Below are 11,833 nucleotides of genomic sequence, written 5' to 3'. Positions count from 1 at the left end.
CAGACTTCAAACTATACTACAAGGCTATAGTAACTAAAACAACATGGTCTCCTTTGTATTAATTTCCAGCTTCATTCCACTCTGGTCTGAACAGATAATTGATATAATTTCAATTTTTAAAAATCTGTTAATATTTGTTTTGTGGCCTAAAATGTGATCTATTTTGGAGAATGTTCCATGTGGTGATGGAAAGAATGTATATTCTGTAGTTGTTGGGTGGAATGTTCTGTAAATGTCTGTTAAGTCCATTTGGTATAAAGTCCGGTATAAGTTATGTGTTTCTTTATCAATTTTCTGTCTCGATGATATGTCTAGTCCTGTAAGTGGGCTGTTAAATTTCCTCACTATTATTGTGTTGCTGTCTATTTCTTTCTTTAAGTCTAGTATCTGTTTCGTGAACCTAGGGGATCTGATATTCGGTGCATATATATTTAAAATCATTATATTCTCTTGCTGAATTGATCCCTTTATGATTATATAATGAGTTTCTTTGTCTTTTGTTTAGGCTTTTTAAAAATTTATTTTAACTCAGGATATTATGGGGGTACAAACATTTTGGTTACATGAAATGCATTTGCCTCGCTCAAGCCAGGACCACAAGTGTGTCCTTCCCACATACAGTGTGCCTGTCTCCATTAGCTGTGGGTTTACTCACCCCACCCACTCTACCCCACCCCCCACCTGTCCGGCACCCAGTGGGTATTACTACCATATGAACACCTTAGTGTTGATCAATTAGTACCAGTTTGATGGTGAGTACATGTGGTGCATGTTTTTCCATCCTTGTGATACCTCACAAACTTTTTTTTATTTAAAGTCTGATTTATCTGATATAAGTATACCTTCTCCTGTTTTCTTTTGGTTACCATTTGCATGGGCTATCTTTTTCTACCCCTTTACTTTAAGTCTATATGTGTCTTTATGGGTAAGATGAGTTTCTTATAACCAGCATATAGTTGGATCATGGTTTTTTATCCATTCTGCCTGTCTATATCTTTTAAGTAAAACACTGAATCTACTTATGTTCAAAGTTAATATTAATATATGAGGTTTTGTTCTTGTCATATTGTTAGTTGATTCCTAGTTGTTTTATAAATTCTTTGTTTCTTTTTCTCCTTTTGTCTTTGTGGTTTGCTGAATGTCTGTTATGTTGCCATTTAATTCTTTTTCTCCTTTTTGTGATTGTTTTATAAGGCTTGTGAATTTTATATTTTCATGTATTTTTGTGATGGTGAATATTGACCTTTTGTTTCCATGTTTAGAATTCCTTTGAGCATCTTCTGTAGGGACAGTCTAATGGTAATGAGTTCTCAACATTTGCTTCTCTGAGAAAGACTTTATTTCTCCTTCATTTACGTAGCTTATTCTGGTAGAATATAAAATTCTTGGCTTGCAGGTGTTTTTTTTTTTTTTTCTTGCAGCACTTTGAAAATGCCATCCTATTGTCTTCTGGTCTGTAATGTTTCTGCTGAGCAGTCTGATATTAGTCTGATGGGGTTTTCCTTATAGATGACTAGTTGCTTTTCTCTTGCTAATTTTAAGATTCTCTCTCTCACTTCACATTTAATCATTCTGATTATAATATCATATGGTGAAGTCCTTTTTGCAATGTATTTGCTTGAGTATTGTTGGGCCTCCCATGTCTGAATGTCTAACTCTCTTGCTAGTTCTGGGAAATTTTCATTGATTATTTTCTTAGCTAGATTTTCTAAACTTTTTTATCTCTCTTCCCCCTTGGAAATACCAGTTGCTTTGTGTATTCTCAGACATGGCGAAGGCTTTGATCATTCTTTCTTTTTATTTTTCCATTATTTTTGTGTGACTGGATTATTCCTAAAAACCTGTCTTCAAGTTCTGAGATTCTTTCTTCTGCTTGGTCTAATCTGTTTTTGAAGCCTTTGAATATATTTTGTATTTCCTTCAATGAATCTGTCAGCTCCAGAATTTCTGTTTAATTTTTTATTTTTAGATATCTATCTCCTTGGTAAATTTCTCATTCACATCTTGAATTTATTTTCTGATTTATTTGTATTGATTTTCAGATTTCTCTTGCATCTCATTGAGCTTATTTAGAATCAATATTTAGAATTCTTTATCTGGCATTATGAGGAATTCTTTTTGATTGGGATGTGTTACTGGAAAATTATTGTGGTCCTTTGGTGGTGTCATATTTCCTTTTTCTAAAAAAAAAGTTTTCTGTGTCCTTACATGGATAGCATCTGATGTAGCCATCTCTTGTTTTGATTTTTTGAAACTGCTTTTGAAGGCGAGAATTTTTTTCCTAAAGATGTATATATGTTGTTGGTTGAGTAGATCACTTTGGCTTTGATTTTGGGTGCCTGATCTTTGTATAATCTTTTAGCTAGTACACAGAGTCAGTGGTATCTGTGATTTCCTTGGTGTCTTAAGGAACAGTTATTTGTTGAGGCTGTGGTAAAGTTTTGCTAGGGAATTGATTGCCAGATAATCTGTTTTTGGATCCTAGTCGTGAAAGCAGAGGACTCACTATGCCTGATTTTAGGACCCAGGTCAGCTTACACTTAGCAGTAGTGTTAGTGTGTCATGGGGGGCCAACTTTTGGGCCTTCAGGTGGCTTGCTCAAAAGCTAGTAGTTGGAACAGAGGGTCAGGTGTGTGGGTGGGTTCTCAGGCCCCTGAGCAGCTGGTGTGATATGGGAGGTTGCAATAGCAGTGCAAGTAGTCCATGATGGTGTTACTGTTAGCTGTAATGAATTGGGCAGGCTAGTCACAATTCCCACAACTGCTTGTAACAGGGCAATGGGTATTGTCCTAAGTGTGTTTAGGAGAGCTTGGTCTCCCCTATCCTTTCCTGGCTGGATGAGAGCTACAGCCATAGCACTTTAAACTCAGCCCACAGGCAGGCATGGTCCGGCATTAAACTCTCAAAATGGTGCTAGTGGAGGGCTTACAATCAAAGAGGGCAGGGCCCCTTTTAGGCAAGCAGCATGAGCAAGAGATTGTGGGGAGTGTGGTCTGCTTGCACCTCAGTCTCACAGGAGCCCATAGCAGTGCAATGGGAATTGTCCTAGGTGTGTGCAGGAGAGCCTGGGTTGGGTGGGGATACATCTTCATCAGCCCAAACTCAGCTTGAGGGCAGGGCACTGTCCAGCTTTAAACTCCCAAAATAGTGCCTTTAGTCTGTGCCCAGAGGAAGTGGAGTCCTCCTCAGGCAGGGTACACTAGCAGAAAACTGTGGGGAGTGCATTTCACTCAAGACCTGGTCCCATAGCAGCTCATGCAGGATGGTGGGCACCATCCCAAATGTGTGCTGGAAAGCCATCTCCCTGCTCTCCCTCTTTTTCCTCCTCTCTCTCTCTCTGTCCTTCTAAAGGATAATATATACTTTTTAACTTTTATGTCTTAATCTCTGGGTGAGAAATCTTTTTCCACCCATACCGTGAGCACCTCCTAGGCCTTGCATCCTAACAATTTTAATTGATTGATTTTTCTCTTCATTGTGAGTATATTTTCCTGCTTCTTTGCATGCCTGGTCATTTTTGACTGAATGTCAAAATGCCTTGTTGAGCTTTGTTCTGGAATGAAGTTAAGATACTTGCAAACAACTTAAGCCTTTTGGATCTTGTTTTTAATATTTGTTCATCAAAACTGGACCCATTTTTAGTCTAGTGCTAATTATTTCCAACAACTGAGACAAGATTCTTCAGAGTACCCAATGTCACAATGTCTGAGTACCCAATGTCCACTGAATTTACAAAGTTTTCCAGACTTGCCAATAAAAGCATACTCTATTCCTACCCATGTTTCAGCACTGGGTACTATTTCCTCTAATTATTTTATTTCAGTATAATAGATTTGATTGGAGAGGGAAGAAGAGAGGTCTTTCCTTCTTTTTGTTGGAGACACATTTAGAATTCCCAAGAGTATACAACGGTCATTTCCTTTATTAATATCTTAGGCAAAGAAATAAAATTTCCCTTTCTTCCTCGAATAAAATAAATATCTCAATATGCTTTGTAGCATTCTGGTTCCCCCAGGTCTCCATCATGTTGACATTATCACATTTGTTGAAATTGGATTATGATTGATCACTTTTTATTTCCTAAAATTATCTTTGCATTTAAGATACAGCTTAGCTTGTTATCAAATTAGAATTTATTTTCTCCTTCAACATTTGAAAATAGCACTCTTTTGTAATTTTTATTCAGGGTTGCTGTTTTGCTGTTGAAAATGTGAGGTTTATTTCATTTTTATTCCTTTGAACATTGCTTTAGCAGTGCTACTCAAAGTATAGTCCAAAGACCAGTACCTATACATAAATTGTTTCTTACCAGTTCTTTATTAAACAAGAACAGAAATAGAGTAGATGTTACAAAACTTTTAGAGCAAATTGACAGAATACTTTTACTTATGTTGAACCTAATAATAAAATAATTTCCACTTGTAATTGCATATCCTTTTTATTCATGTCATTTTCCAATATTTTATCTTAGAAAATTACTGGTCTGTAATATATTGGATATAAAGCAAGTAACAGCATTTATAACAATAACCAAAAAACAAAACAAAAACTTGATTCTTCTCTATAGATTGTTTGAAAACACTGCTTGGTGTAATCAGAAACTCTGGCCATGGAGACCCATGGCATCTTAGGATAAGAGATCTCATAATCAGTGGTGCTTGAGATCACGAATCGAGGACAGAAGTCCTGGAGTTTACAGAGAACAGATTACTGTGTTCACGGTATAAGGCCTTCCGCTAAGTCACTTAATATTGTGCAAATGGGAGGGCTTCATGGCTTTACGTTTGAAGTAAGGGTTGACTGATCCAGAGAATCTAGCCTGGGTGAAGGAAAAGATGTGGGCACCATGAGTCATGTCATAGAAAGAAACATTATTGTCCTCATAATCCAAGAAAATCACAATCTTCTGTGGATGCTTTTCTATTGAGAGAGGCTCTTCCAGAGCAATGTTTTGGGAGCAATAGGCGAGAGCCCTATATTCACATCCCGTCTTCTCTAAGACCCTGAATATCTCTGATGGTTCTTTGGATGATCCATTCCCATGTATATGCTCATAAATGCCTAGAGTCCACTCATCGGTGTCCCCGATGTCCACCTCCCAATAATATTTCCCTGATGTGAAGTCTTTCTTATCAAGTGTGATAAGGTTGTCATCTCCTTGCTTATTACTGAGAGATAGATCCTGTGTTTCCTCTCTGCAGTTCTCTTTACTCTCTGGGTCAGAATTATTCTGGTGAAACATTTCATGATTTAGAGTCACAACGGCTAGAAGGAAAAGAAAGGGTCACTATTGTATATTTCAGAGAGCTGTTATACAGGTGAAACTGTAAAGAAAGGCAAAACGTGGAGCCAGTGGTAAAACAATACCTCCCCTCTCGGTGTGTGGTGGGGGTTGCATGTGCTCTTACCGAGGAGTCTGTGCTACTTGTCTCATTTTACCTTATCGCTGCTACTATCAGTGTCTTAGCAGAGTGCCTGTGTGAGCCAGGACTTGCAGCTTTTACTAGAGAATACTGTTCTTTCCATGTTCTCCATAAATTAGAAACATGTTCTTCAATTCATACTAGGTCTCACATGCCTCTTTAAAAAGAGCAGTGGAGTACTCTTGCCATCATGAGCACTTCTTATTTAGTTAGGGGTCTCCTCACCTGAGGAGCTATGTTAATTTCTGTTTTCAGAACCAGGTGGACCTCACAGGCAAGAAAGCTGTGTCAGTACATGAAGACAGAAACACAGCCAGAGTGGCCAATCCTAGCAGGAAGGTTCAGTTCAGGCTTACATTAAATGATCTTCATGTTCCTCCCTCCCTTCACTAGATTAATGGTGCCTCTGTCTTTTCAACTAGGGATGGTATTAGAAAGGAAAAATAAACTATCCGAAGACAGGTTGGAAGGGAGCCAAAGATAAACAAAAACACTCACCAGGCTGGAAATGTTCCTTTCTCCAGTCTGGAAAAGAGCAATACAAATTGAGACTAGAATGCAAACATACCCAGGGAATGAAAAGGAAAAGACACTTCCTTCTTGGGCTCATTACTTTCTCCTTCCAATTCTCCTCACTTCCTTCAGTAAGCCTCTCAAACTCTGGGTAACATGTGGAAACCACAGGACAAGCAGCATGCTTTCTGTGCTCTGTCTCAGGTAAGGAACTATGCCCTAATTCAGTCTGATACTGGAGAATAAGCTTCTCCGGCCTGAGCCAGGTTCGGAGCACACCTGGACCAGGTGCGTGGTGCTCAAGGTGCCCTTGCACTGTGCTCTTGAGACCTGTGAGGCCCGCCTCTGAGGATGAAAGCCATAAAAGCCTTTTATTCTATTTTATTGTGGTTTCTTCCCAGCCTAAGAGCTCCTTAGAAGAGGGCTTAAGCTTTTGGCTGAGGCCTTTACACTGTCCCCTGTTATTTTGGCCCAGTAATCAGATGTTTTATATTTTTCTCCAGAGTGAGATTTCTCATGGGGAGTAGGACAGCATTTTCTTCTTTCTGGGGCCACTTCTCTCATAATGGGCCTCGTGGTTTTATTTAGAGATTGGGTAGTCTCATAGAGTCTTGGGACAATACACAGATAAGGACTTATCCTTAATTTTGATGGGAGCTGCACTGGTCTCTCATTGAACTGACCTCCAGTAAGAAATTTAGCACTCTGATATGTACAGCCTGTGAGTGCTTGAGTCGAGAAGGATGTGTATTCCACTCTTTTCGTCTCAGAGACAAGGAGACTGAGGTCAAGAAAGAGAAAGTGACCTGATTCCTCTGCTATAATTGGTAGTGTTGAAACTAAAACTCATGTGTCCTAATCATTAGTACTTTGCTCCCTCCTTTAGAATCACGGGAACACATTTAAGCAGCTCGTGAAAGAAAACTGTCAATAGAAACTGCTTAAGCTTCACTCTTGGGAGGGCTCCTTTGACCTCTCCCACCAGAGAGGGCTGCACACAGGGGCCTGGCTCCTTGCTTACTTCCCACATGGACTTTCAGTTCCACAGAGTCAGCGATAACGGCTTATGATACCAACATCTCACGCAGCGTCTGCCGTTAAAAATTGCCCAAGTATATGTTCAAGGAATGGCCTAGCATGTTTGTGAAGTCCAACTTTAGGTCACACATGCACACACATTTGTAAACCCACATAATACACAGACACAGATATTAGAAGGATATTAAAAGTAGCCAATTTTCTCTACCACCAGATAAATATATTTTTACATATGATGTTAAAATATTTTGAAAGATTGTTTTTCAATACTTAAAATCTATATCCTTATATATGAAACTTTATTTTCTTTACTTTGAATCAGTAATATAAAATATATAAAATCATAGTTAATATATTTTTCCAAATATGAAGTATATTATCTGCTCTTTTAAACTTTGTCCTGTAGAAATGCTGACATAACAAAGTATTCTTTATTCTTCCTAGATCTCATAAAAATCAATGAGTTCTGTTCCTTCCTTCTCCAAAGTACATGGCTTAACAGTTCATATTGAGTTTACCCCACCTAGGTTGTAGAATTTACCAGTTAGAAGTTATTTCTCCTTCATGCTTAGTTCTGGAAAACAATGGAATATTTGAGCCTTCAAATACAAAATAGCACACATTGATATCAAATCAATGTTTTCAGCTTGCAAGGTGTGTGTGTGTGTGTGTGTATGTGTGTGTGTGTGTGTGTCTGTGTGTTTATGCCTGTACTTATTATGCTCATAATACCAGAGGCACTTGGAAAGATTTAAAACCAGAAAGTTCCTTACCAGGATATATCAGGGCCTTCTTCCAATCTAAAACAGAACAAATCCAGGTAAGACAAGGTGAGACATTAACCTGTGGCTTATATTCCTTTCCTTTCCTCTTATTTTTTTTTCACGAGTCATCATGAAATCTTTAGTCTTTTCCTCTAAAGAGTGGAGCTGAGAACATGTTGGGCATTGGGACATCACATGGTGTCGAAACAGAGACTCTTACCTTCACTGTACAATGCCTTTCGCCGTTCTGAAAGAAACAGCATTCAATGAGAGATCCAGACAGGTATGAAGGGGGCAAACAAATTCCAGACCAGGCATAAGAAGAAACAAGACTCACCAAGCTCTGCCTTGAGTTTCACTGAAAGAGGAGGAGATACAAAACCCATCAAATTGAGTTTTAGCTGATCCTGAGTTTAGGGAGTAGCTAAATGGATTAAGTTTGGCCTTCCCTTACGGGTCCCCTAGTTAAGTAGATGAGAAGGATTAGCAAACATGTACATCCTATCAAAAATGACAAGTGCTAAGAAAAGTTAAGTGAAAAGTGCCACCAGGTCACAGAGGAAGAAATGTCCATGCTTCGTGGGAGTTTAAGATTTCGTGGGTGTTTCTGAAGCTTACTCTTGAAGGATGAGTAGGAAGAGAATTTAGTGGAAGACACTTCCACAAGGAGAAACAGCAGTTGCGACAGGGAGGCATGAAAGAGCATGGTGTGGACTGACCGGCCACACTTCAGGGGCTTTATGACCAACCACTGCCCACTGGTCTTCTAGCTTCCCACGTGCGTTTCTCCTCTCCATAGGACTCTCGGCTCTGTGGAATGCTAGTACCCTGTGCTTCCCTTGGGATCCTTTGGCACCTTCAATTTCTCCATCCACCTTACACAACTGGTATCTCCAGCTTCCCCATAAACCTCCGATCTGTGCTGCTGCCCAATTTACCTTTGGTCTCCAGTGCCATTTCCTTTTCATTCCTCATCTGATCTCTTTCATGAGATTCTTTTTTACTTTTCTTTATTTCTCTCTTTTTGGCTTCATGTTTTCTCCAGCCAACGTAGCTGAGCCCAGTGAGGAGGAGCCCCAGCACAGGGAGAGCCCCAGCCAGGGCTGCCTTCCATGGAGACACCCTGGGAAAGAAGGGCTCTGACAGGGCACATGGAGACACAGTCAGAGACCAACCTGGGGGAGGCCCAGCCCTCAGTCCAAGGCTCCCACCAGCCCTCCTTCCCCATCCTGCCCTTGCCACACCCCCTTGGCCTGTGTGCCCCACTGACCTGGGAGGAAGATGGCTGACGCCTTCTCCTGGCCAGAGAGGGGATTCTGGATGGAGCAGGTCACATTGCCCATGGAGCTGTCCTTGACAACAAGAGAGGCCTCCACATGAAAAAGCCCATCTCCATCTTGGGTCTGAGACTCCGGGAGGGACGGCAGCTTCACTCCCGCTGTGTCTCTCCACTGCACCTTGGGTTTGGGGAACCAGCCACCTGAGGAGCACAGCACTCTGATCCCACCTTCCTCGGGCCCCGTCATGTGTACATGAGGGGCAGAGCCCAAGCCTAAGGAGAGAAGGCGCGTGCCTGAGGTTGGTGGTCCTGGGGGCTCAGAGGACTGAGGCTGAAGGCCAGGCTGCCCTTCAGTTGGTTGAGTATACCAAAGCTCAGGGTCAGCGTCAGGATGACCTGTGGTTCAATTTAGAAATCAATTTACTGCCTTTGAAAGTACTGCCACTGTACTTGGACTGAGAGAGCTTTGGGGTCATTCCAGGAAGAGAAAACAACGGGGACAATTAAAACTAGAAAAGGAGTTTAATTCTATTAATTTTCTTTTCTGATTGGGTCAAAATTAATGTTTGAGAATTTCATTATTTATCTGAACAAATAATACTACTGAATTTTCTGGGGTCCTTTGGGATGTCAAAACATCTTCAGGAATTTAAATTCTTTGGCATTTAAAGCAAATAGAGAATAGAGTAGGCAGTCTTAGCCTCACCACAGTTTATGGCACTGACATTCTGCAACCGAAAGGAGCACATCAACGCCTGGAAGACCACAAGCAGGGCCAGGTCAGGAGCAGAGGCCCTTGCCTTCTCTTTGCTTTACATCATAACTGATGCTCTGGGCCCAGTTAATATACCTACAACATGCAGCTGCACAACAGCCTCTTGGAACAGGTCACCATCTTGAAAACGACACCGGTACTGGCCATCGTCAGAGACCCGCACTTGTCGTATCTGCAGGACCACGTCCCCCTTGCTGAGGGAGGCTACCACCAGCTCGGCCCTGCCACGGTACTCCAGCATTTGCTCCCCGCCTGGGTCCTGTCCGTTCTGGAACACCAGCACAGCGGGGGACAGCTGCGCTCGATACCACCGGATGTCCATGTGGGCTGCGCTCTGCTTGGGGGACAGCTGGCAGGGCAGAGTGGCATCTTCCCCAAGCAGCACCACAATAGGCTCAGCTGGTCCCTTCACAGAAAACCTGGACACTGTGAAAATCAGACAGATCGGGGAAATGAATGAGGGACAATGAGAGAGAAAAACCATCTGCATTTCCTTATTTAGGGACTCAAACGTATGTTTTATTTGCATTATTTTCCAAAAAAAAGTAATATATGTCTTGAAATTAAAAAAATATTTAGGTATATGTGTGTGTGTGTATACAGATGTATAAAATCTCTTATGTCGTCTTCAGCTGTGTTCCCCTCACCCCAACCAACAAATTACATTTACTTTTCCGGAAGTAATAACTTTACAGTTAGGCATTCAAAAAGACATACATTTTTCTATGGATTTCCAAATAGTATGTATATGTCAGTTATGTAAAATCTATGTAAAAAGAGATTAATTGAGAATTAAATGTGGCAAAGTAACTTATCAAGCAATTATCTTTTGGGGGGCAGTGGAAAGCACGTCTCTTCTCCCTCATCCCTGTCTCCCGGCACCCTGCTCCTAGGAGGTAAGTGCACATTTTGACCTTGAGATTTAGGTTTGAGGCAGGGGTGGGGGATAGTAGTGTTTTATCCCAGGATGAAAAGTCGAATTATAAGGTGAGCTAGGCCTTTTGGTTTGTTTTTAAATAAGTGTGAAGGCTTGGAATTAATTTTTTCATCAAAATTATGCCCCTGCGAGGGGTGCGGGACTTGGAGGCCTGTGCTCCACGTATTAAGAGTCAGGGCAACCCTTAGCAGAGAGGGTGGTTGGATTTCCCAGGGGAGGGAGGGAGGGTGCTGCAGGCCACAACGGGGACTTTGTCTGAATTATAAAATACGCTCCCTCATCAAGTCACTTACAGTCATCGCTTGAAAATCATATTACTGTAGAAATCCATGAAGACTAAAAGGTGACTGGTGCCCCTGGACAAAACTTAAATTGGTAGAGGCCCAAGACATTGTGGATGCTATGAATGGTCAGGACTTAAGTAAGGGTCCTCAAATATGGCGACTCTGGAGTTGGGAAGAGTTCAGAAAGGGATGGCTGCATTGGTGCCCAGGAGGACTGAGTACAAAAGACAAGGGCATATGAGCTTAGAGGAAGTAGCCCTGGCCGGCCTGTCCCAGAGAGTGTGGGTGAGGCCATCCTGGGCAAGGAGCATGACTTTGGCCATTGTGCTAGACTGAAACCATGGTCCCTCCATCTTCTCCATTCCTGTATAAAACCCAGACTACCATTGTAACTCAAGGGATATATGTCCTTCCCTACCTGATACTGAGATGTTGGCCATACATGTTATGCGAGCAATTTAATTTTGAAAAAGGCATTTGACATTATGTATAGCCACAATGCAGTAGAAAAAAAATCATTGTTTCACAAATATGAGATCATTATATATCAATTTCTGCAACAATGGACATCCAACCATTTTAGTATACATGGTCAGCTATTCCTAATTGTTTTTAGCACTGCCTATACTGTCATGTTCAAGATATTACTGTATGGGTGAATATTTACATTGCTTCCAAATTATTGTTACTACAAACAGCCCTGCAATAAACATTATATAATATATACGAGGGCTGTCTGGAAAGTATCCAGCCATTGTTAAAATTATTTTTCATGATACATGGCTGGATACTTTCCAGACAGCCCTCACATATATGTGTG

The 11,833-nt window shown here is 41.1% G+C and overlaps 1 protein-coding gene across 1 annotated transcript; it reads right to left on the bottom strand.

Moving 5' to 3' along the window:
- Positions 1–4,741: 4,741 nt before the first annotated feature.
- On the bottom strand, positions 4,742–11,453 carry LOC105817837 (butyrophilin-like protein 1). Its single transcript, XM_012653637.1, has 9 exons — positions 11,432–11,453; positions 9,868–10,218; positions 9,009–9,290; positions 8,677–8,877; positions 8,076–8,096; positions 7,959–7,985; positions 7,748–7,774; positions 5,922–5,948; positions 4,742–5,265 (listed from the first exon to the last, which is right to left on the bottom strand). Exons 1-9 carry the CDS (start codon positions 11,451–11,453, stop codon positions 4,742–4,744), a joined length of 1,482 nt encoding a protein of 493 aa, XP_012509091.1.
- Positions 11,454–11,833: the final 380 nt, after the last annotated feature.

This window comes from Propithecus coquereli, unplaced genomic scaffold, assembly GCF_000956105.1.
Source record: "Propithecus coquereli isolate 6110/MARCELLA unplaced genomic scaffold, Pcoq_1.0 Scaffold426, whole genome shotgun sequence".
NCBI classification, from domain to species: domain Eukaryota; kingdom Metazoa; phylum Chordata; class Mammalia; order Primates; family Indriidae; genus Propithecus; species Propithecus coquereli.
Note: the sequence above shows the minus strand (reverse complement) of the source record. Positions and strands in the feature narration are given on the sequence as shown.

What these genes read in the sequence shown, in the direction of transcription:
- LOC105817837 (XM_012653637.1), bottom strand. Translation starts at nt 11,453, where the DNA reads ATGGCCAACATCTCAGTATCAG. An exon ending in GAAGGCCCTGATATATCCTG is followed by an intron (nt 5,949 to 7,747) that starts GTAAGGAACTTT and finishes GCTCTTTTCCAG; the next exon opens with ACTGGAGAAAGGAACATTTC. An exon ending in AAAGGAACATTTCCAGCCTG is followed by an intron (nt 5,266 to 5,921) that starts GTGAGTGTTTTT and finishes TTTTCCTTCTAG; the next exon opens with CCGTTGTGACTCTAAATCAT.